Below are 26,544 nucleotides of genomic sequence, written 5' to 3'. Positions count from 1 at the left end.
ATTCAGACCTGAACGAATGAATGGCCACAGCCAGATTATGGTTATTAATCATTCCTTGAATGGAGGTCTCCTGTGAAGATTTTCTTCATGGCTCATTTCTCATGACTTGCTAAAGGGATGGATGGCATGCTTGGAAAAAAGCTTATAAATAGTTTGAAGCTGATAAGACAGCTAACACGTTGTATAAGACTCAGTATTCAAGAAACTCTAACTAGAACATTGTGCAACAGCTAATAAGAGAATGATGATAATAATAATAAAAATAACAGGTTATATTTATATAGTATCTACTATTAGCCAGACTGCATGTACATATTGTCTCATTTGATCCTCTCAACAACCCGGGAAGTACTTGCTATCATTATCTCCACTTTACAGATGAGGAAAATGAGGCAAACAGAAGTTATATGACCTGCTTAAGGCCACTTTACTTATAAGTCTGAGACCATATTTGAACGCAGATCTTCCTAACTCCAGGCCCAGCCCTATATCCACAGTACCACCGAGCTGACCAAGATGCCATACAGGAAGAATAAATATAAAGTCTTAGATGGGTTCAAAATAACATGGGATAGGATTGGCTAAACAGCAGTTCATTGAAAAAGATGTGGGAGCTTTCAGGGTAATGCAAGCTCAATATTAGTCAATCATATGAAAACCAGAAGATAATGCAACCTAAGACAATATTGAGATATATCCATTTTTTGAATGATTTCCAGTCACCAGGGGTAAAATACGACCCCTCTATATTCTACCCTGGTGAGTCCAGTTCTGAAGAATTTTGTTGAATCCTGGGTGCCACATTTTTTGGAAGGAAATTAATAAACCAATGAGCACCCAGAGGAGGGTAACTAAGATAGCCAAATCCTTGAGATGATATCATAGAAACAGTTGAATTAACTTGCCATGTATTTCCTGGTTAGGAGGACACTTAGGGAGATGTAAACGCCTTCAAGTATTTGTAGGACATTCTCTGGGAAGAGGGATTTCATTTGTTTTTCTTGGCCCTAGAGGGCAGAGTTAAGAACAATGAGTGGAAGTCCAAGGGAAGCAAATTTAGGCTTGATAGAAGGAAAAACATCCTTCCAATTAAAGGTATCACAAAATGGAGTGGGCTGTCTCAGAGGGAGGGAAGCATGTAAGTATAGGCAGGATGGTCATTTATTGGGTCATGTTGAGTTATGGTGGAGAGGGGATTGTCGCTTGGATATGGTTTGAATTGGATGACCTTTGAGAATCCTTTGTAACCTGCCATTTTGTCCTCTTCTCTTTTTCACTTTGTCCTAAATCCCATTTTCACTGTGGTCCCCTCCCTCCACCCAGTTATCTTCCTCAGAGTCACTATTGATTCTTAATGACTCTCACTCTGCACATCTGGTCATTTCTAAGACATCTCTTGCATCAGTTAATTAACCAATTAAGAAGCATTTGTTAATCTCCTGCTTATTGTAGTTCAATTGTTTTTAGTCATGTCTCAGTCTTTTTGGCCCCATTTGGGGTTTTCTTGGTAAAGATGCTGGAGTTGGTTTGCTATGTCCTTCTGCAGCTCATTTTCAGATGAGTAAACTAAGGCAAACATGCTAAAGTGATTTTCCCAAGGTCACCCAGCTAAGAAGTATCCCAGGTCAAATTTGAACTCAGATCTTCCTGACTCCAAGTCCAGCATTCTATGTTCTTAGTCATCTAGATGCCCATATGAATTCATCAGTTAATTAAGCAGATGAAAATACAAAAATACAAAGAATTAGCCCCCAACTCCCATTGAATTTAAATTTCAATTCATTGCTTCCTTCCCCATCTATCTGCTCTTGGAAATACAAAAGTACTGGGTGTGTTGAGGAAAGATATGTGATTTCTCTCACATCTAAATTCCTATGGCCTGGGTCCAAGATCCCTCGGTGAATTAATAACAGAGCCAGGTTTTGAATGAAAGCTCCCTGATCCCTTCAGTGTTTCTTTTAAACAATTGATGTTCTGGTAAGATACCTCATTGCATGTGCCAACAACAGCAACATTTGGGCCCTAAGGCTTTGGGCCAAGCAAGGAAAATCAAGGTTTGCAAAGGCTTTTGCTATAGATTGGCATCTCAAATTCACTGTTATCTAAAACATAACTTACTTAGCATCTTTCCTAAGTTCTCTCTTTTCTCAAACTTCCCAGGGCACCCCACCCTTCCGGTTATCCAGATTCATAATTCCAGAGTCTCTCTCTCACACCCCAAATCCAATTCATTGGCACATCTGGTGGATGCTACTTCCAAATCTTTTGTGTCCATCCTTTTCTCTCCTCTAATTAGAGAATTACCATGCTTATTCTGCCTTCTATTCCCAAGTCACTTACACAACTTTTTTATGATGACATTTCAGTATACAAAAATAAGCAAAATAAAACCCAAAAAGGATTGTATATGAAATTGAACTTATGTGTAGTTACTAAAAATTGCATATTTAGGTTGTTGCAAGAACCCCTTGAAATTTTTTCCTCTCTATCTTTTAAATGTTTATTGATACGCCTTTCTATCTTTTTCTGTGTATCTCTATCATGAGTCATTAACTTCCCCCTATACTCACAACCCCTCATGTCAAATAAAAGTCCTCCCTTATAACAAAAAAGTATAATTAAACAAAGTATAGCAGCCCAGCGACTGTGCATGTAAATATGCACACCATTCTGCACCTCTCTGCTCCATCATCTCTCTGCCAAACTGTAGCAAGTTTCCATCATCATCTCTTTTCTGAATTCACGGATTGGTTACTGTATGGAGAACAGAATTGTTTCATTTGACATTTTTGTGGCTGTCGTAGAAACTGTAGCTCTCTTCCATCTGTGTCCATTCTTACAAGTCTTCCCAGGTTTCTCTGAATTCATCCGGCTTCTCATTTCTGGTGGCAGCATCCTAGATCACAACCTATATCGTGGTTTGTTCATTCAGTCCCCAGTTGCTGGGCACCCATTTTGATTACGATTCTTTGCTACTACGTATTCTCCTGTACACAGGGGTCAAGATACTTTTCTCACAATAACCTTTGGAACTGAATAATGTAAGGTATTTTTTTTTTATCACCGATGTACAAATGAGGAAAGTGAAGCTCAAGTGAACCAAATGCCTTACCTAGAATTGCGTCAACTAATCAGGGTAAGCATGAGGATGGACAATCTTCTTGGGTCCCTTCCTACTCAGTGGTTCTACCTCCCGCTTCTCCCAGAGGTCAATTCAGTCGCTAAAGATTCAGTGTCCTGTCTAATCCAAGTTCATGCCACAATTTGGCCTCATTTCTTATTATTTGTCATTACACTATTATTATTATCATTATTTTGACATTGTGATGCCATTTTGGTCCTCTTCAACCACGAAGGGCAACAACCATTATTATTAAAATTCTGGACTAGTCTGGTGATTTCCTTGCTATAAGGCACTACCATGGAGAAAAATCCCTTCACCAATGCAGATTCATATCTGTTCTGCATATTATATCTTTGAGAGCCATATGGGAAGAACATAAGACTTTTCCTGGGTACACTACATCAGAGGAAAGAATTTGAAGCCAGGGCTTCCTGACTCTTAAATAAGCTCTTACTTAGTAAAGCACGATGCCTTTCTCCTTATGATTTCTTGTTATTCTTTTGAATAATAATGCATAAATTAATATTTTATTGAAGCCATTTCTCTTTTTTATATCTGTTAGTACCCACTAATTCACTCCCCTCTCCATCCCCCAGTAGAGTTCCTCCCTTGTAACAAGCTATAGTCAAACAAAAAAAAAATTAACCCTTTGATCAGGTCATGATTTCAGAAGGATGAGGAAGGATACTCCCCATATCTTGGCAGAGGGGCCATAGACACCTGTTATAGGATGAGGCATATATGTAAAGAGGGTTTACAAATTGCTCTTCTCATAACAAACTTGTAGAACAGGTGATGCAAATATTACCATGGCCATTTTACAAATGAAGAAACTGAGGTTCAGAGATACTGTGACTTGCTCATTGGTTATCAAAAACTTTTGGACTTGGGATGGGTATTCTTGGGATGGAGATTCTCCTAACTCTCAAGTCCAAAGTCCTTTGCCCAAATCATCAGCTATTCTTCCCCTTTATATAATGGGTCAGATGCATAAAGCCTTCCTTGCAGGCACCATTCCTAAACTGAGGCAACAGCGTGTGGATGTCCTTATATTCACCATTCCCTGCTTTCCTCCTCTCCACCTATGTTTGCATGAGCTGACCAAGGAACTTGAAATACTCAACCAGTTAGAAAACTAAGAGGAATCCCATCGAACTGACCTTCAACACACCAGCAACCTATCAACTTGCAAATTACCCTAGGAGTAACCTGATGAACAGTAGAGTCATTTGTTCCTGTCCTCAGATATTCCCCCCACCCCCACACACCTAGATAGTCCTAACAGCAAAAAGGAGCTGGGAAAAACAATCAGATTATTGCATTCCAATTCCTGTTTCAATTTGTACCCTCCCACCCCACCACGGATGCTTTTTGTCTGTGGACCAAAAGAATTCGATAGATTCTTTTGCAGGAAGTTCAATCCATCCCTGGATGGGTTTGCCTTTGGTCCAAAAGCTGTTGACTTTGGAAGTTTCTCTGGGGGGGGTCCTTATGCTGCACTGTCCTGGTGGGGATCCTGATGGATGGTGTCTATTGACTCCTCCCAGGGACATAGAGCAGAAGAGGAGGAAAGTGAACTCTAGGTGGAGGGAGGAGAAGAGCCAGCCAGAACCCCTGATGTGACTTCTGGCCAGCTCTTGGTGGGATCATTGGTAAAGCAAGGCCACCCAGATATGCAGCTTCCCATGGTTTCCTCCAGCTTTCTAACCTATAGCCTCCCAGCTGTCGATGGAATGAATAGTATTAATATTCATCACATAATAGAAAGAATCCCTTATGTGAGCTGAATGCTTTTAACATTCATCATTTCATTCCATCCTTCCCCAACCCTGTGAGGCACCAAAACCTTGAGGATATTCCAAGTACAGGGAATCTGGCTTCATGCCTACATTCAAAGCCTCTGCAGACATGTCGCTACCTAGCTGTGCAGATCTTGGACAAAAGGCTACCTCATCTATAACACTGAATTCAGATTTCTTTGAGTTCTAAAATTTTTTACCTACTGATCCATCAGTCATAAGCTGTCTGAGGTTTTATTTCCCAGCTCCTTAGTATATGCTTTGTTCCTCAGTTGACTATACCCCCAGATACCCTACCCTTCCTGCTATTGGGTCTATGGTTCCCTCCCCCCATGATCCTCTTCCTAAAAGTCCCACTGAACTCATAGCTTCATCTCATCCAGGAAGTCTCCCCTGACCGCCGTAGTCCAGAAGTATCTCTCCTTCCTCTGAATTCCTCTAGTAATTAGGCTGGAGTATTCCGTTAGCTCTTGCTGATGGTCCAGATGGTTCCTGCCCATTGGTCCCTACTCCTTGAGCAGACCCTGGGAGTGACTGTGTCTTCTTTTCCACTTCTCCCTCCTACAGTGCTTAAAATGGCCAGGGCGCACTTGCTCAGTACATCTTTTTTGACCGACTAATGGAAGAAAATCTCCTTATAACCAAACAATTTGACAGAGATTAGAATTTTTTATTGAACAACAGATAAAAAAGCAAAAGGTGATGTAGTATAATGAATAGAGTGCCAAGTCTGGGGTCAGGAAAACCTGGCTGGATTCAAGTCAGATACTTTTTCACTTGCGGCCTGAGCTGAGCCTGAGATTCCACACCTTTAAAATGACTTGATTGTCTCTGAGGTCCCTTCTAGCTCCTGTCCCACATTTCTGAGATTGAAACTAAAAGTAGCTTTTGAGATCATCCTGGACCAAGGGGTCTTAACCTCATGGGCCCCAAGGGCTTCGCTGGCAAGAGCCTGGGGGAATCTATTCCAAAATCCTTCTCAAGAATAATAGGTTCTTTAAAAGTTTATAATAAGAGGAAATGGTAAATTTTGGTTAGAGATAAATGAAAATAAAAATATATGAGTTTTTTCCATCCAAGTTTACAGACCCCCTGAAATCTTAAGAACCACTGAGAAAGTCCATCTCCCCCCCCCCCCAGCTTCTGGCCCATTTTATTTGTCATACTCCAAAATTTGTTCCTCCTCCCAAGGAGCTTATGTTCTAGGAGAGGAGTTGGTAGGAGGCTGGGTCACTGAGAAGATAAGCTATACACAGGTGAATGAATGTACTGGGGTTATGACTACAAAGGGGAGATTCAGGAAATGTGCTCACTGAATATCCAGTGAGAGGGAAAAGACTTTGGGGGGATGTAAGGAAGAATCAGGGGGGATTTTATGGAGGAGGCATCTGGGATGAGCCTTTGGACTCCATATGGAATGCTACTATGCCAACCAATGTCCAATGCTGACCCAGACCTCTCTCAGTTAGGCCTCTTCACAGATACGGTCACTGGACTTCTTTCAAGCTAGTATCTGATAGAAGCAAATTCTAACCCAATCAAACTATTGGGACAGTCCTTGGGATGGTCGTCATCCTAGGATTTAGAATGCGTGAAACTTCAGGGGTCTTTCTAGCCCAGTCCCCTCACTTTTACAAACAAAGTGAAATCCAGGGGGACCTTATTTTGCCCAAGGTTACCCAACTAGTGCTGTCAGAACTTTGACTCCAAATCCAGCCCCCCTTTCCACCATACACTCTGTCCCTGGGCCACCATGAATCAGTATTTAGTGAGGGCATCCTCTGGTGTATGTGAATCCTTAAAATGATATGTAGATGTGCTATTATTATAATTGTCACTTGTTGTTTATGGAACCTGTGCTCAGGGCTGGGAAGGACATGAAAGAAGTTGAAGACCCTTGGGCCCCTGCCTTCCAGAGACTGATAGTTTAGTTGGAGAGACAAGACACTTGTGTCTATAAAGGGAACTAACAAGGTATGTGTTCAGGGCCAGCAGATGAAGACCCCTAGGTGTGGAATCAGGAGACCTGGATTCAAATCTCAACCATGTTTCTTGATAGGTAGGTTGAATCACATTGTCTTTCTGAAACTCCATAAAATGAGGATAATACCACTGTCCTCATTAATGCATAGGAATAGATTCCTCAGCCCCTAAATTGGAAAGGATTCCAGTGGCCCACACAGACCAGAATCCCTCCTCCTCCTCACACTATCCCAGGCAAGTGAAGACCTTCAGGAAAAAGGAACTTAATATCTGCAGGTGGTCATTCTATATAATGGGCAGTGCTAGACTCATATTCAAGAAGACCTGAATTCAAATCCTCCCTCAGATTAGCTATGGAAGCCCAAGCCAGTTACTACATCAACCTGGGCCTCAGTTTCTTCATCTGTAAAATGAGAATGTTGTCCTTGATGGTCTTGAAGTCCTCCTACAGTTGTAAGTCTATAATCCTGTGACCTCCCAAGGCAGCCCACTGGCCTTTTGATTGACTCTCATGATTGTAAAACTATTCAGTACTGAGTTGAACTTGGCCTCTCTGAAGCCTAATCCACTGCTCCTGGTTCTTCTTTCTGGCGTCAAGCAGAACTGTCTCATCCCTCTCATCCCTCATTTCAGCCCTTGTAATAATTGAGCACTAAATATTATTCTTTCCATTTCCCCTGGAGTGTCTCCTTCACTATAATAACAGTGTGTGCTTACATAGGGGGCTGTTTAAAGTTTGTAAAGCACATTACATTACTTTATTTCAATAACTCTTCATAACAACCATAGATGGAAGTATGATCCCCATTTTACAGATAAGGAAACTGAGGCAGACAGAGGTTAAAGTGACTTGCCCAGAGGCACAAAGCTAGCCATGAATCTGAACTCAGATCTTTACTCCAGGTCCAGTGCTCTCTATTCACTGGGCCACCTACCTGTCTCACCCATTTCAGTTAACTACATTTGTCTTCTCCAGGCTCTTCTAGTCCCTTCACCATTCTTGTGACCCATCTTAGGAAGCCTTTTGGTCCATTCAGATGTCCTTCCTACAACATGGTGGCCAGAACTAAACCCAGTCCCCCAGGCATGGAAACAGAGAAGGGAACAGTGAGATGGTCACTTCCTTTCTTCTGGAAGCTGGGCCTCTGTTAACACAGTCTCAGGTACTCGGTTTTCTGGCTCCTGGGAGGACCCTACCATTCTGCCATCTTCATGTGTCTGTGCTAATGACCTCACATTTCTTAGAGCCATCATGGAGGCTTGGCCATGGTGGTGTCCTGTGGAAAGAGACAGAGGCTCTAACCTTCATCCTGACTAATACTTACAATCTCTGTGAGCTTGGCCAAATCACCTCCCCCTGTTTGGGCCTCAACTATGAAAGAAGGAAAATTCAGCTTCTGAGGATTGTTCCAGCTGTAATTCTTGTTCTTGGTTGGTGGGATGTTCCAAAGAGATAATATATGTTAAGTTACGGCTCTAAAGCCCTGTATAAATATCTGCAATTATTATCATTATTATTATTATCATCTGTGCTACAAGAATTCTGGTGGGGGGAGGAAGCGAGTATGGTCTTGAGAGGGGGTTGGGTTTAGGGGTGGGAGGTCTGCAGCAGAGGGGCTGCTAAGGTTACCGCTGCCTCCCCTACTATCTGCCTGGGCAGGTGGCCACCTAACATGTCCACTTATCGGGCCAACCCTTCAATTCCCAGCAGCTCCAGCTGCCTGCTGCCCTTAGCCGAGGGTGAACAGCATGGGGAGTACCGAGGCTCTGGCGCTGCTGGGCAGCTGTTTTCCTTCCTCTCTGTTTGTACTGGAGGGAGAACTTGGGAGCTGGCCAAGGCAGCTGGATTTTCCAAGTCCTATTGCAGGGCCATCTCACTTCTCAAACCACTTCATGGGACAGTGGGGCTAGGTTATAATTAGATGGAGTAACCAGTTAAGTAGAAAGAGATGAGCAATTCAGGGCCCTAGACTGCGGGGTAGAGAAATGCTTGGCATCAGTCTGTAGGAAGAAAGCAGGGGGGTGTGGGCTGGGAGGAGGGCTGGGGCTGGGTGAGATTAGAAGCTGTTTAGGGGAAAACAAGCCAGGATGTGACATTTCCCCAAAAAAGTGACTTTTCTCTTTCTAAACAGAGGGGTAGGAGAATGGAAGGAATCCTAGCGAGTTCCCTATCCCATCAACCATCTTGCCAATAGGAAATTGAGGTCAAGAGAGACAGTGACTTTTTCTCAGTCATATAGTAAATTAGTGGTAGAATGAGGATGATACCTCAGACCACTTTCAGACCCTTGCACTCCAGACTTTTATCACCATAGCAGCTGTTGGGCTCAAAACTGAATCCAGAAAAGGGGAAACTGAGGCAGAGAACTATTCAATCACTTGGTCATGATCACTACCAAGGCAGTGAGGGTCAGCCGTGGTATTTCCAAGGCTCCCTGTATTTTAGCTCTTCCCCAAAGGGAAGATGTTTCTGTTCATTCCCATTTCCTTGACTTGGTTCTCTCTTCTGGTCTCTGAATCATCATCCCTTCCTCTTGGAGAATCATTTAAAGATGTCACATTTTTTTCATTTAATCTTCTCTGGAATCCTGGGATACAGGTATAGCAAGGAGAGAATGATTCTGACCATTTTGCAGATGAGGAAACGAAGATTCAAGGAGGGCAGGTCCAAGTGAGCCCCAGAACAAGAACTAGAACCCCAAATTCTTTACTGGCTTGAACTGTGTCTAAACCATCCACAATTAGGGGCCGGAGTGGTCCCCTAATTGTTCATACTTCTAGCTCCTTTCCTCTCCCTCCCCATTGGTCTCTAAATATCTCAGGAAATGGGGGTGGAGATGGCAGCCTCATCCCCCTAAGGCTCTGCATGGAGAGTCGGGGGTGGGGAGGGAGAGGCCCGAGAAAGGGTCTCCTTTGGGGAATGTACACATTCATCCCCTCACACCTCTGGGTGAATGACTCTCCTAGATTCAGAAGCATGGAATGTTTGAACAGAAATGGACCTTAAATATATAAGATTTAGGCCTAGAAGGATCTTAAAGTCATCTCAAATAAGGTTCCAATGAGCTCATATTGGTGAAGGGCTTAGCCCAGTGACTGGTAAACTTCAGAAATACTTATTGCTGTCCTTTCTCTCCCCCATCTAGACCAGCCCCTTCATATCAGAGGCTTGTTAGATTTGGGGTCTGGAGAACCTGCCTTCAAATCCCAGGTCTGACAATTACTAGCGTTAGACTCATGGCTAAGTCACTTAAAACCTTCTGAACCTCAGTTGGTAACTTTGTAAAATGGGTATAATGATGCCTGTGGTGTCTGTCTCTTTCTCTCTCTCTGGGAATTGTGAGATCATAGAACTGAAAGGAACCTTAGAGATACTCTCTAGAGTTGTAGGAACTGGGTTCAAATTTTACTTCTGATTTGCGTTGATTGATTTTGTCACTCAAAGCTCTGTGGGTCTGATTTCTTTATATGCAAAATGAGGGGGTTGGACCTGAACCCCCTCCAGGTCTAAATCTATGATACTGTGATCTAGTCCCAGGGTCTTCCCCCTCGCTTGACAGATAAGGAGGAGTCTGAGGTCTGGAAGGTGAAAGGGATTTGCCCAAGATCAGACAGAGAGATCATAGAAGAGACAGGTTTCAAACTCGGGCCCTCTGAATCCAAATTCAACATTCTTTCCTCAGATAAGACAATAATAAAACCCTACATCAGTGTGAAATATGATTAGGTTGCTACAACTGAGGACCTCCAAAGATCCTAAGGCTGCAGCAGGTACATGACTCAGTCAGGATTTGAACTCTTGGTCTCAGAACTCAGGATCCCAGGGTTTTTTTGGTTATAGACAGATTGGGAAACTGAGGCTGGGTAAGAGGAAATATCTTGTCTGTTTTCTCATAGCTAGTTAGCAGTCGACTTGAACTCTCGACTCAATGGATAAGAATACCAGGGCAGGAGTCAAGAAGTCCTGAGTTCAAATTTGACCTCAGACACTTACTAGTTGTATGACCTTGGACAAGTCACTTATCATCTATCTGCTTTAGGTTTTTCAGCTGTAAAATGGGTTGTAAAATCATATTTTTAATGCGCCCGGCACATTAAAGGTAGTAGATACTTGTGCCCAGAGATAGTAGAACTTGTGCCCAGAGATGGCGGGGCAGATGTTGAGGCTTGAGTTTCAGGCTCCCCTCCTTGGAGGCCTGACCAGCTTCTTATCTAGAGCCTGGTGCTCAGTGTTTTTGGTGCCTCTCAGTGGGAAGCCCTAGGGGGCCTCCTCGAAGGACTGCAGCCCCCAAACATGGAAAGGGAGGAAATGGGAGGTTATCCAAGATAACCCTGGGGCAAATGCTTTACTTATATGGGAACTGAATCAATGTTTGGATGCCAGACATGGCAGCCTGGGGCCAGGGTGAGCTGCCTTTCTACAACACTCTCCCTTTCTGGCTCTGGGCCTCCCAGACTGGCAGCCAAGACAATTACCTGGGTAATGTAGGTGAAGGGTCTGGGGCTCGGATTACCAAGTGTTGCCAGCTTGCCTTCCCCAACCCTCTGCTGGGCCTCTGAGACTGGGGAAAGAAAGTACAATTGGCCCCACAAGGCCAGATATTCAACTATCTCAGTCAAACATAGCCAGCTGGGCTGACCACAGACCTTTTCTTCATCTCCTGGGAGGAGGGTCTCTCCTTTGCCTAGAATATAGCTCTCTGTAGGATCAAATTGACATATTCAGAATGGATGCTGGGACTAGAAAACAGAGACCTTGGACCAGTCACTTTCTTTTTACCGTCCGTAAAATGGGGTTATTGAACAAAATTCAGTTTCATGTCACAGGAAGCACCTACTATGCGCAATCATTGAGAAGTATCTCGCAAGCATTGAGTTAGGGAAAAATTTACCACGAGGCTTCTACAAAGAGCATACATTCTAGCAAGAGAGACAACGTGTGTTCAAAATAAATCCACAACACTGAGCTTGTGATCCTGGGGCTGCGGAGAGGAAACCAAAGTGAATCCCTGCCTGCCCCCACGAAGCTTGCATTCTATCTAGTGAGACAATATAGGCACCTAAGTTTCTATGAGATGTGCCTTGGATCCTTCCTGAGATTTCATTGGCACAGGACCCCCCCCCCCTCCGCCCCCCACCCCAGGAGCCTTTACCAATGTGGTCCAGCTCCTCTCTTGAATTCATAGCCAAGTTAAGTCACCTCTCCAGGTCCCACAGCCAGAATGAATCAGAGGTGGGTCTTAAACCTTGGCCTTTGTCACTCTGAGGCAAACAATGTCCTGTTACCAATTAAGAAACATCCACAATAAACATGAGGTAATTTCTAGGGGGGGAAGAAAGTATCTGGGAAGAGTAAGAACAATCTTATGTAGAAAGAGGTGTCAGAAGCTTTGAAAGAAAGGAGGGGTTCTGAGGAGAGGTGTGTGGAAGGACTTCATCGAGGTAGGGGGGACAGCCAGGGTGCAAAGGTATGGAGACTGGAGATGAACATCATCTGAAAGAAACAACAAAAAGACCAGTTTGGCTGGAGGAGGTGTAAGTAAAGGGGAATAGTGTTTAAAAAGGCTGTTTGAGGTTGGGAAAAACCTTTTAAAAACAAAATAAAGGAGTGTGTAATAGGAGGCACTAGAGTTTATTAGTGTTGGGATGTGGGGCGGGGCATTGATCTGACCTGTGCTGTAGGAATGTCACTTTAGCAGCTATGGAGAGGTTTGAGGAGGAGGGAGTACAAGGCATTTTTCTAGGTTAAGGGGATACAGACCCTAAAGAAATGAAACTTCTCCTTTCCTCAAGGAGTTTACACTCAGTTAAGGGACACAATCTATTCACTTATAAGCTAAATACACAAGATGTTCAGTTGCTTTTCAGTTGTATCCAACTCTTCATGACCCCAGCTAGAGTTTTCTTGTTAAAAACCACTGGTCTGGTTTGGCATTTCTTTCTCTAGCTCATATTACAGATGAGGAAACTGAGACAAATAGGAGGAAGTGATTTGTCCAGGGTCAAATAGTCATTAAGTGTCTGAGGTTGGATTTGAACTCAGGATTTCCTGACTCCAGGTCTACTCTCTCAATTTCACCCACCTAGCAAATCCAAAGCATAAGGATTTATTGATCCCTCCACCTCCAACTGCATCAGTAGCAAACATCCACCCAGGGCTTCCTGATTCTACCTAAACATACACTGCTCCAGAGGTGTCAAACACACAGACCGATCTCATCCTGGCCCACCGAGGCTCCTGAGAGCAGCCCAAACCAGATTAAATCATAAGTAGGAAATAGCAAAATACAATAACAATACAAATAAAGCATAGCTACTGCTTATAGGTAGTTGTCTAACTTAACACGTGACCTGCAGGGATCCCTGTGGTCAGTGAGTGGCCTCTGTTTCTATTTGAGCTTGACCCCACTGGGATGCAGCATGCTGCCTCTCTTATAGAAAGTTATACAAAGGGATTTCAAACCCTCAGTTCCCCTAGGACTGTTGAATCCATAAAGGAGAAATGGGTTCCTTGTAATGTTAGTCACACAAGGATGCACTGTGCCCTAGAGATGCGGCCTGGGAACAAAGGGGAGGGTGTACTCAATGCATCTGAGTGACCGAGAAGTTCTTGGTCCAAGTCCTTGGTTTGCTTTTTGAATGTGAAATTCCCCTAAATCAACTGCAAATGCCAACTGAGGCTTGGCCTGAGGGAAGCCCTGATCTGGGAAGCAGAACCAGATGGAAATCTTAGCTCTGCCAATTTATTGAACTATGGGAATCTTAGCGTTAGAAGGCATCTTCAAAACCACTCCTCCCTCATCTAGTCCATGGCCTGAAGGAGGTTCCTTCACTGAATCCCCAACAAATGGAAAGTGTTGCTGGAGAGCACCTAGGAGGGCCAACTCACTCCCTTCCAGATTCTCAATACTCAGAGTCCACAGTTTCCCCTCTCTGAAAACATCTCATCTGCTCCTTATTCTACCAAACTAAGGAAACCTAATCCTTCCCTTTGGCAACCGTTCAGATCCCTGAAGACAGGGGTCATGAATGCTATCATGGTACCGTAGAAAGAGTTCTGAGTCTGAGGGTTTGGGTAAAAATCCCATCCTTGACATTGCCAGTTTTACCCTGGCTAAAGTCACCTCTCAGGACCATTGGTTCCTCATCTGGAAAAAATCAGTGGGTTGAACCTATTGTCCTCAGAGTTCCCTTCTCGCTCTAAATGTATGACCATCTCCAGACCAAGTCCCACCATGATTTCCAATTAGTACCCATGCAACATTTTTTCTAGTCCCTAACTAGTTACCTTTCCAGTCCGGTTGGTTTTTACCTTCTTCCTAAAATATGCTGCACAAAACTGGCTATCATCCTCCTGTGGTCTGGTCAGAGTAAAGGACTGTGGGACTCTGCTCTCCCTCTTCCTAGACACCCTGTTCCTATTAATGCAAACTAAGTTCAGATTCATTATGCTGTTGTTGGTTTTGGCTGTTTTACTCTTATACTGTTGACTCACAGTGAGCTAGCTGTTCACCCTAAGTGCTTTTTACCCAAAGTGTTGCTTCCAACCACATCACATTCCTCTTGTAATGGGTAGTTGATTAACCCAAGAAAAATTTCATTCTCAAGGCTCAATAATGGGGACATGATATACTTTGTCTTTTGTCTTTCAAGATCCAGTGACACAATGATTTCTCCTTGGGGGTTTCCTTATCTGCATGGCCTCACCCCAAAGGACATTTTGTTTACGTTCCATAATCACACACGTTCTGGTCTCCTTCAGCTTTGTTTTAGATGACTTAGATCTTCTTGGGGATGCCAAAGCTTCTCCCAGTGATCTTCAGGAGACTTTTCCTTCTGCTGGTGATGTCATCTAGCAATCTTTGTTTACACATTGAGCACCCACATAGACTTCTAAAATCCCATAATTGTAGGGAACTGAAGAGATTCCTCTCAATCCAACCTCTTCATGTCACAGATGGAGAAACTGAGGTCCAGTGAAAAGAAGGAATTTCAACCAAGTCACTAATTTTTGTTGTTCAGTCATTTTCAACTCTTTGTGACCTCATTTGTGGTCTTCTTGGCAAAGAAACTCAGGCAACCAAGGTTAAGTGATTTGCCCAGGGTCTCACAGCTAGGGACTAGATTTGAACCCATGAAGATGAACCTTCTGGACTCTAGGCCCGGCTCCCTTCTATGATAGGTATGGCAATAACCAGTCTTACATTCCTCACAGGGTTGGGACAAATTTCAGAGCCAGATTATCTCTGTGAAAGTCATAAGGAGGGTCTTGGAAATAAACTGAAGGAATTATAATTGTAATAAAATTTCAAATAACTGGACACCAGTCTGCTCAAAGTTTCAGTTAATTGGAATCGGTTTGCAATAGTTATTTGGCTTTGAAGAGACTCAAAGAAAGAAAAACAAAGATGCAGCCATTTCTACCAAGGCCACACTCCCAGGACAAATCTGCCAAGAAGAGGTGTAGGTTCAATTCCAAGTCCCTACTGTCACACACTCTCAGCGCTTCAGTTGTCCTTGTAAGACTCAAGCTACAAATAAATCACTATCAGCATAACTCCTCCTAACCCACCTAACCAGAGCATCAGTAAACACTGATTAATTAAAGCATTATATCCATGAGGATAAAAAAGAGGCAAAAGACAGTCCCTGCCCTCAAGGAGCTTATAATCTAATTGGAAGAATTCTGGTGAACCGTAGGACCTTCATCAGCAAAAAAATCCTTGGCTATAGCTCCTAGATTGTTGTCTAAGGTTGAACAAGGCTGACCTTATTCGGCCTTCATTTTAGAAAAGCTTGAGTGTTTTGGAAAGATTGATACGAAAGGATGGGAACCAAGGACCAGCCTGTGTAGGGTAGTTCCTGCAATAAGGAAGACAAAGCAAATGAGCTGAGTGGATGGGAAGGTGGCTGCTGCTGCCCTCAGCCTCATTGTGGGTACCAGCCTCTCTCCTTCTCTGAGGTTACCCAGAAGCAGGATCAAAGTGAGGGATGCCAGGACCTCAGGGCTGCTGTTCCTAAATTAGCCTTGACTTGAAGTCGAATAAAAGTCAGATGGAACCCTTGTGATTCAGCTTTCACCTTCAGGGAATCTGTTACCTAGCTAGCTTTGTTTGCACATCAGTGTTTATGTGCTCCTTGGCTTGTGCTATGCCTGGGGAAGTCTTGTGTGATGGGTAGATCTTGGACCTCACAGGATCCCCCATCGAGAGCTGGAAGGGACGTTAGAGATGATCTAATCTATCCCTTTCATTTCACAGAGGCCCAGAGAGATTGGATCTGGGGCACAGAAGAGAAAGAGGAACTAGAAAACAATTTGGGTCTCAAAGTTAATGACCGCTGTCTTAGACCCAGGGATGTGGTGAGGGTCAAATGGAACCGGTGGAAAGTGTTTAGTTAGCACTTTATTATCATTATGGGCACAGTATTATCGTTATGTCTAATTGTTAAAAATCTCATCTCAGGAAATAATAACTATAGACATGCTTAAATGTATGTAAAGGGATTCACAAATATTAATATTATTATATTTTAAAATTATTTTTTATCCATATGCATATGTATATTTTTAAGTTACAAAATTTCCTTCCATCCTCCCTTCCCAACCCCCTCTCCTCAGCGGCAAACAGGTCAGCATTGTACATATATAGTTTTGATAAACACATTTACAGATTATTCATTTTCAGTATGAGGAATTAGGATTAAGGGAAGAGATACGTGACATCATTTTTATCAAGTGTTCATCAGATTTTTGTTTTGTTTTGTTCCTCTGGATTGTTTTAACATTGTCCATAGCCGGTCTAAAACAGTTATCCTAGCTCACCAATCTGTTGAGAGGAGCTTCATCCATTAAGGTTGTTCATCTCACAATGTTGTTGTTAATGTGCACATTGTTCTCTTGGTTCTGTTCACTTTGCTCAGCATCAGATCCTGTAGGTCATTCCATACTTCTCTAAAGTCCAACCACTTATGGTTTCTTATCGAACAATAATATTCCATGATATTCATGTAGCATAACTTGTTTAGCCATTCCCCAATTGATGGACATCCCCTCAATTTCCAATTCTTTGCCACTACAAAAAGAGTTGCTATGATTATTTTGGAACATGGGACTTTTCCCATTTTTTATGATTTCTTCTGGATATAGCCTTAGAATTGCAATTGCTGGGTTAAAGGGAACGAACAGTTTTATTGCTCCTTGGGCAGAGTTCCATATTGCTCTCTAGAAAGGTTGGATCTGTTCACAACTCCACCAGCAACGCATCAATGTCCCAATCCTCCCACAACCTTTCCAACCTTTCTCATCTTGGCCAATCTGATAGGTGTGAGGTGATATCTCATTATTGTTTTAATTTGCTTTTCTCTAATCAATAATGATTTGGAGCATTTTTTCATATGATTATATTTAGCTTTAATTTCTTCATTTGAAAACTGTCTATTCATATCCTTTAACCATTTATCAATTGGGGGATGACTTGTAATCTGATAAATTTGATGTAACTCTCTATATATTTTAGAAATGAGACTCTTATCAGAACTCCTTGCTGTGAAGACTGTTTCCCAGCTTTTTGCTTTCCTTCTAATTTTGGCAGCATTGATTTTATTAGTGCAAAACCTTTTTTAATTTAATATAATCAAAATCATTCATTTTGCATTTTATAATGTACTTGAATTCTTGTTTGGTCATAAATTTATCCCCTTTCCATAGATCTGATAGAGTATTTCTTGGTCTATTAATTTATCTATGGTATTGCTCTTTATATCTAAATCCTGTACCCATTTTGGTATAGGGTGTGAGATATGGGGCTATGCCTAGTTTTGGCCACACTATTTTCCAGAGGCCACACAAGTTGTAAGCAAATGACCTCAGGTCTTCCTACCCCAGGTACAACACTCCAACTAAACCTCCAGCTGACTGGAAGGCTCTGTGAAGCATCAGATATTACATAATTTCCAGTTGGGGGTGATACTTCCACTAGGTCTCTTCCTTTCTGCCAGGCTTTGGACACTGGACCTCTTTTGCTAAGCTGAAGGCAACCAACCCTAAAAACCTATGGTCTGGGATGAGTCTGGGCTTTTGGGTTTAGCTGACGCTTCCTGTCTGGACAAACACTTGCTGAGGTCATTCCCTTTAATAAAAGAACTCAGGGAGAGGTTTCTCTGAGACAGTGATGGCCCCATAGCCTTCAACATGTTGGTTGATGGAGGATCTATGTTTTTATGTGGAAAACAGGGAGAGGATTGGGAGGTCCTCCCAAGGGATCTTTATCCTCGAATCTATGAAGGCTTTGAGGCAGACTCCAGGTTTAGGATTGTGGTTTGTATGTTTTTTCTTCTTCAGGACCCAAGAAGATGTCAGTGACTAAAAAAATGCATTAACCTAGATGTCTGTTGGGAAGGTTACTATAGAAACCAACTTCAGCTCAAAGGGGTTGGGAAGAAGAAATCTGAGAACCAGAGGGAATTGGGGAAAATGGAGTTGAAGGGAATGGTGGTCAACCACAGCACTGTCTTAGCATCACTGAAGCAAAACATTTTATAGCCCAGGGGAGCCTCTTATTGCTGCTGTTGGGAAGGAGACATCGGAAGATTCCAATCTTTGCTTTACATCCCCCCCCAGGGCTACCTCTAGCTTTCTCAAAAGGGGAGAAATCTTTGTCAGCACCATTTATGAAGCAGTATGGGCAAAGGGGTATACTTAGAAGAAAGTCTGACCTGGGAACCAGGACCCTGGGTCTGATTCTCTTTCTGCCATTTTGGATTAGGGATTTCTAGGCTGAGAGCCACAGGCATCATAGAGAACTCTTTCATCTTACAAATGGAGACTTGGGTCTGGAGAAATAGAATGACTTGCCTGGGGTTGCTTTTAAGGAAATTGGTTTTTGTGTATTGGATTTGTAAGTTCAGTGGTATAAGGAGACTTCTACATTGAGATCAATACCTATGGGGCAGTTTACAACCTTAGAAAGCTGCCTTGGGATGGGGAGAGGTGAGTGACCCAGCCAGTGTCACCAAGAGAGGGGACTTCTTCTGGCTTCTAAGACTAGCTTTGCATCCACTACCTCATGCTGCCTTTGGTTTTATCCAAGAATATACAGGTTGTAAGAGACCATTCTGGGATTTGGGCTTAGGTATGCCTTGCCTTCAAAGGCATACTTTCCCCAAAAGCAAGGCTCACTCACCAGCTGTTATTATTACAACATCTGGAAGGCAGGATTCCTTAGAGAACATACTCTCATTCACTCCCTTTAATTCATTTCTTCAGACTCACAGTTGCCTATCCTCCATCCCTCCTCCCATGACCCTAACTCTATCGTCTCTCTCTATTTTCTGTATCCTCCATCCTTAATTCCAAAGGGATCTCCTCCCCCTCGATAGAAAATGATTACCAGTATCAAAGTAACATTTCATAGCTTCCTATGAAGGGGAGGGAAGGGTGTGTGTGTGTGAGAGAGAGAAAGAGAGAGAGAGAGAGAGAGAGAGAGAGAGAGAGAGATTGAGAACTGAGAGAGATGAGCTGAACATTAGAGGGAGATAGAAATTTTACTATTTGGTGTTTATAGTTCTTAGTATTATTTATAAAAAAGAGTTTGGGTCCAATTTATTGTTGTAAGGAATTCCCCATATGAAAACTGTCTTGATCAACATAGATTTTTCACCCTCCTTAGAGAGTTATTTAGAGTTGCCTAGGGGAGTAAGAGGGGGAAATGACTTGCCCAGGGTCACAGAGCTGGCAGATGTCAAAGATAGGGCTTGGGCCAGGTCTTCTTGGATTAGCTCTCTATATACTCAGTCAGAGCTATTTTAAAAATAATTATAATCGATGTTTGCATGGGCACTTATAGTTTGCAGAATGTTAGATATGTATATCAAACATTTATACATATATACCATTATTGTATCTAAAATTTATAAGCTTACATATATATTATATATGTACCTTATACATGTCTATACAGATATGTAACATATGTGTAAATGCCTGCTATAGATACATATATACACACAAATATATAATATATACATACATCTACATCCAACAGCCCATACAATAGTCCCATTTTATAAATTGAGACACTGTGTTTCAGAACATTCAAGAGACTTATCCATGGTTACAGAGTTGCTAAGTGTTGGATAGGAGATTGAAACCCAGGTCTTCCAGGTTCTTAGCCTAATATTTTGTCTGATCATTCTCAGTCAATGATTCTGGGACCCCTGAGAATATCTCTCCAGAAAAGATGGCACAGACACATTGTCCTGTCCTCAGAGAGCTTACATTCTAGTTGAAGAGTAAGACAGTGAAAGAGTATACTAACAGAGAAGGGAGAGGTCCATGTGGGCAGAAGTAATCTGGGAAGACTTCCTGGAGAAGGTCCAACTTCAGCCTGACCTTGAAGGATGCGTCCTATTTAACTGCACATGGAGGAGAGGAGAGGGATGACATTCTTTTTTTTTTTAGGTTTTTTTTTTTTTGCAAGGCAATGGGGTTAAGTGGCTTGCCTAAGGTCACACAGCTAGGTAATTATTAAGTGTCTGAGATTGGATTTGAACCCAGGTGCTCCTGACTCCAAGGCCGGTGAGGGATGACATTCTTGATGAGGTTTGGGAAAAGACCAATTGTTGATGAGCCAGTGAAAGAAATGTAGAAAGAACCAGGATCCTGGGTTCGAGTTTCTCCAACTTTTTACCACCTATGATATTTTAAGTTTTGGTTTTGGAATCTCTACAATGAAGGATTGGAATGCATGATCTTGGAAGTCCTTCCTAATACTAATAAGTCAGGAATCTGTGACTTGCTGGGATTTCTGAGAAGAAGCAGCTGCTGTTTCAAATCCATCCAGGTGTCTTTGTACCTGCAGAACAGGTCAGATCTGTTCAACCTCATCAGAGTATCCTAGTTTTAGAGTTAGAAAGGACTTTAGAGGCCCATTTTACAGATGAAAAAACTGAGAGATATAGACAGATTAAGTGACTTGCTCACAGTCACAGAACTAATAAAGGTCTGATATGGGATTTGAACCCAAGTCTTCCTGGCTGCAAGTCTGTTGCCCTATCTGCTATGCCATGCTGGTTCTGAGTGTATAAAGGGACATGAGTAGGTGTCTGTGTAGAGGCCATGGAGTTGCAGGGTGTCTTTGGGTGCCTGGGGCTAATGACATCACCCAATGGTTGAATTTTCCCTACAAATGTTCATGTTTGAAAGTCCCTGAATATCAGCTCCCAGGAAGCCAAAATTGCTTTGGGTGGGGAGCCTGCAGATGCCTCCACATCCCAATCTCATTACATCCATCTCTGGATGGAGGCCAAATGGCCACCCCTTCATCATTGCAGAAATAGTCAGGCCCTCTGGCAGGGGTGTGGGTGGATCAATGGGGCACTGTCAACTGAAAGGGCAGGGTCCTGGGTACTAGGGATGGAGAGACTCAACCCCTCCCCTTGGCCACACCCATTGCCCATCCCAGGAACAGAGGTCTCATGTCCTCAAGTTCTGTGGGTCCTTGTCCCCTGTTCTCATGAAAGCGGGGCTGGACAAGGAAGATGAGAGGTCACGAGAGAGAATTTGCTTCCCTGATACATCAGAAATCTTCCAAAGGGCCTTTATTAATCTCTAATAAATCAAGGAAAAATAATAATACCAAAGGGGGGGAAGACATTTTGGCTGTGAAATATCATAAATAAGAACATCAGAAACAAAAGGAGACTTTTCCCAGGACAATAAAGTGGGGAACAAACACATTGCAAGGATTAAAGGAAAAGAACAAAAAAAATAAAATTGTGAGGAATAAGAAGGAACCAGGATTATAGTGTGTGTGGTGCAGAACGTTGGATTTTGAGTCGGAGGCCTTGAATTTAAATAAAGGTTCCAGGGGACCTTGGCGATTAATGTCTCTGAGTTTCCTCTTGTAAAGTTCCCTCTTGTTGAGAGGGCTTCCTGCTCTAAATCCAGGTTGTTCCATGGTGGAGTATAGGGTGAATGGTGAAACACTAAGGCTTAGGAAACAGAGTCCCTGCTTCATGATATCCCCCATCCCCAAATAAAACTAGACATGAAAGTTTGCTGGTTGAACATGGCCCATTTGGGGGCCCTCCTTCCCTCCTCTAGTTTAGAAAATGATATCTGGCCTGGGAATGGCTAAAGGAATGTGGTACATGACTGTAATGAAATCATACTGTTCTCTAAGAAATAGATGTGTAAGATGGAGACAGAGAAGCATGAGAAGATCTAAATGAACTGATGACAAATGAAGGGAGGGGAGCAAAAAAACAATTAAAATGTAATGTAAATGGAAAGAACCATTCCCCAAAACCAAAAGTCAGTGTTGCACAATTACAAAGAACAAGTCTAGGAGCACCTAGGTGGCACAGTGGATAGAGCACTGGCCTTGGAGTCAGGAGTACTTGAGTTCAAATCCAGCCTCAGACACTTAATAATTACCTAGCTGTGTGGCCTTGGGCAAGCCACTTAACCCCATTGCCTTGCAAAAAACTAAAAAAAAGCAAACAAACAAACAACAACAACAAAAAAGAACAAAGAACAAGTCTGGCCCCAAAGAAGAGAGATGAGGAGATAACCCCCCCTCCCAACACATTTCTTTCCAGAGATAGGAGATAAATTGCAGACATCTGCAATACATTCATCGATTTTATTGGTTATTTTTATCCTCTTTAGTTAGCATTTTTAAAGTGCTTTCAGATTTGTAAAACACTTTTAAATAGAGTGTCTCATTTAATGATCATGGTAACCTTGTACTATAGCTAATATTATCTCTTCCCATTTTACAGATTAGGACAGGTGACCGATTTTACAGATGACACCACAACAGATGATAGCTTTATGTGTCCTTGGGGCTTAAGCTCTCTGGATGTAGAATAAGGATGAAATGAGTTCATATCAAACCTTAGATTCTTACTAGCTCTGTGACCTTGGACACCTGTTGTTTATGTGAAGTGAGTGGGAAAAAGTAGGAGTATGGGGGGCTATCGAGGAGGAACCAGCTAGTGTTGGTTATTAGAGGGAGGTAGAAATTGTACTATTTTGTGTTTATAGTTATTAATATTATTTATAATAAAAGTTTTGGACCAACTTATTGGTGTAGGAATTCCCCATATGAAAACTAGGCTGGACCCTTTGATCAGCCACTAGAGAGCTTGGCGCAGACCAGACTCTTGCAAATGATGGTCTTGCTTTATTTCTCTATTATCTGAAGCAAAGTAAGCTGGAGGCATTGGAACTCTCAGGTAACCATCTCTGATGTTTGTTGGATATTGGGGCCCTGGGAAGGCATCATTGAATAGTTTCGTTGCTTGACTTCTCAATCTCCCACAAAAAGAGCCCTTTCTTTTGTTGGATAATGGACCAACAGGGCAGTATCTTTCCTCTGGATGGGGCTTGTGTCCTTAACCTGATGCACAGCAGAGGCAACACCCACAGTAAAACCATCCAGATAACGATGTCCCCTAGAGTTACGTGTTTTGCTGCTATCCTGTCTCAGCTCGATCTGTGCCCCAGAGGCTGTGGACAAACAGAATATTAGAATATCGGATCAAGAAGAATTCTCAGAGACCATCTGGAGAGCTGGTTCCTTTCTTTCTGCCTCTGTGGGTGTCCCCTGGCTCTAACCCACCACTTCTCTTCTCTTTTCAGCCGAGGATGGGGTCTATGCCTGGACGACCCGCCCGCTAATGATGTGATTGACTTCCCCATCGTTCCCCCCGGTGTCCTCTATGATGTGAGCCACCAGTGCCGCCTCCAATATGGGGCCTATTCCACCTTCTGTGATGACATGGATGTAAGCTGGACTGACCCTCAGGATACTGTTAGTCATCAAGGAATCGGGGATTCTGAAAGCTGTGAGGAGGGGATTGGGAAGAAGAGGCCTGGGTCAGGTCTCTAAAGAGACAAGAGAAGGACTGGGAACCTCCTTGAAATGGGATGCTCTATATCTGGTTTTGCTCTTGACTTCTATCTAGAACCAGGATTCTTTGCCTGGGTCCATGGACCCTGTTTTCAGGGAGTCTGTGATCTCAGATAGAAAAAAAAATTTCCATTAACCTCTTACTGAAATTTCCTTCCATTGCTTAAAAATTTTGTTCTGAGATTTCATAATAGGTTTCAAAGGTGAAATGTCCATGTTTTAGGTTACCGCAGGTAAAGTAAACTTCAAGGGGGTTACCAATTTGGGGAACCAGTCCAGAGCTAAGAATGCATTTCTTACATTTTTTTAGAAAGCTTTATTTCATCTAAAAATGTAAAAATTATTCTTAACTTACTAGGTGATACAAAAACAGGCAGTGACCCAGTTTGTGACTCATTTTTGGAGTAAGTGGGGTGGGAAAACACTGTCACCAGTGACCCTCCCTGTATGTTCTAATGCTTAATTGTTTTTCAGGTGCCTTTGAGCAGGCCAATTCTCTCTACTGCCCATCCTGTAGGGATAGAAAGGGAAAGGAGGGGAAGAATCATGGATCAATGGAAAGAGCTCCAGATTTGGAATCCACTAGCTAGGTTTAGAAACTGCCATTTTCCCATTTGCTTTGGTCCAGGCCCTTCCACTAGTCTTTGGATTGGATGTTTGATCATCTCCTCTCTCTAATCTTGAGTGAATTACATTCCTTCTATTGGCTTCTACTTCCTTTTCTGGGAAGTGAAGGATTGGATTCAATAATCTCTAGGGTTGGATTTGATGCTTTTGAAGGGCCATATTGATTCTAAAATCCTATGAATCATTTCTATTCAGTGATCACCTACTAAGCACTCAACCCTCTAGCTCTCCTACAGGGGAAACCATGGAAGGAGACCCAGTTCCTCCCCTTTTGAAACTCCCAGTCTAGATAAGGAGATAAGACTTATTAGATATATCAGCAACCTTTATGGAGGACCTACTGGACTAGGTAACTTGAAAACAAAGAGGCAAAGAGAAAAAGAGACACTCCCTGATTTCAAGGAGGTCCTGGTCCACCAACAAGCTTACCCAAAGGACAACTAACTTACCTTAAGAACTTAATGATGACTTAGAGACTATAAATGGAGGTATTCAGAGGAGAAAGGGAGGCCAGGAAGGGTTGATATGAACAGTGGAATCTTTTGGCTTGGGTCTTGGAGAATGCAACAGTAGAAGAGAGGAAGAAGCAGACTAGTCCAATAAATAGTCTTGCCATTCTGGGACAGGGCACCTTGAGCTACTTCCTATCCAGAGTTTGTCCTCCACAGAATGTCTGCAATACCCTTTGGTGTTCAGTGGGAACCACTTGTCACTCCAAGCTGGATGCTGCTGTGGATGGCACCCGATGTGGTGAGAGCAAGGTAGGTGGGCAAAGGCAGGTGTGGGCACTGGGAGGAAGTAGGGAGATGGTAATATGGACCATGTCCTGACCTTGTGTCTAGAATGCAGAGGACACATCCCCTTATCAGCCCCAGGAAGCAGGATCACAGAGTAAAGTGTCCACAGCTTTAGGTCATGGTCGCCATTCATGGGTCTAAAGAAGAGGGCCCTCCTCCCTCCCAGCCTCCCCTCTATTAATCCAGGATAGAGTCATATGGCCCTCAGGACAAGTTGCTTTGTCCTTTTTTCTGGAAGCTTCACAGGGCAAAGTAGAAAATAAATCAAGAAGTTGGCCCAATACTATCTCAAATCATCCAAGGTCATTGCCTTGGGCATTGCCTCACCATGGAAATGCCTGCATCATGACCATCCACAGCTGTGCCAGGAAACTGAATTTAGACACACTGAATCTGCCCCCTCAAAGCTGCCTCTGCTATTCCTCTAGGAAGGGATTAGTTAAGTTAGTTAATGTCAGATGGCCTTACTCCTCTGTTTAGAGAAAAAGGTAAGGATTTGGAGAATGTTCTCTGTAAGTCTTATGGGACTGAAGAGAAAAGTAGAAATCTTTCCCCCGTCCTTAGTTGCACAAGACTCAAGACGACCCTCACTTCTGAGTACTCTACCCTGCATCCTGGACCTGATCTCAGCCTGGTTGAAAAGACTCAAAGAACTAATTCACATGAATGTGTTAAAGAAGGGTAAAAGCATATTATGTACTTTAAAGGAATAACTAATGACAAAGTTCTTGGGGCCATGACAAACTTGTGGGGGAGGATTGGAAATAGAGGCATAGGGGCAGCTAGGCAGTGCAGTGGATGGAGTACCAGCCCTGGAGATACGAGGATTGAGTTCAAGCTGTGTGACCTTGGACAAGTCATTTAACCCTATTGTCTCATCAAAAGAAAGGAAAGCAAAGAAATAGAGGTATAGTTCCCTCTTCCAATAGACCTTTCCCTTGTAATGAATACTATGAGCTAAACAGAACCGTCAACAACATCTGAAAGTGTATACCTCATCTCTTAGCGCACCTCTTAGCCGAGGCACCATCTTGCACCTTTTCTGCTAAACGGGAGGGGCTGTCACTCTTTGGAAATGTAGCGATCTGCTTTTCCGCCTTATTATTGTTCTGTCCCACCCCTTCATTTTCCCAAGCACTGACCCTAATTTTAATTAAGGAAAATTAAGAAAAACGTAAGTGTCTCATGACAAAGTCCCGCTTGCCTTCTCCCTGGGATGTTCTGGCAGAAGACATGGCCTCTTTAGCTCTCCTATGCCCCTCCTCTCTGTGTTCCTCCACAGTACGCTGATTTACAGA

At 42.9% G+C, this 26,544-nt stretch overlaps 1 protein-coding gene across 1 annotated transcript in view; it reads left to right on the top strand.

Moving 5' to 3' along the window:
* ADAMTS7 (ADAM metallopeptidase with thrombospondin type 1 motif 7) overlaps positions 1 to 26,544 on the top strand; it is a 168,690-nt gene that overhangs the window by 64,536 nt on the left and 77,610 nt on the right. Inside the window, exons 9-10 of the mRNA XM_074232515.1 lie at positions 23,552 to 23,696; positions 25,118 to 25,210. Coding sequence (XP_074088616.1) covers positions 23,552 to 23,696; positions 25,118 to 25,210 — 238 coding nt within the window. The remainder of the gene's footprint in view (positions 1 to 23,551; positions 23,697 to 25,117; positions 25,211 to 26,544) is intronic.

This window comes from Macrotis lagotis, chromosome 4, assembly GCF_037893015.1.
Source record: "Macrotis lagotis isolate mMagLag1 chromosome 4, bilby.v1.9.chrom.fasta, whole genome shotgun sequence".
Lineage (NCBI taxonomy): Eukaryota > Metazoa > Chordata > Mammalia > Peramelemorphia > Peramelidae > Macrotis > Macrotis lagotis.
Note: the sequence above shows the minus strand (reverse complement) of the source record. Positions and strands in the feature narration are given on the sequence as shown.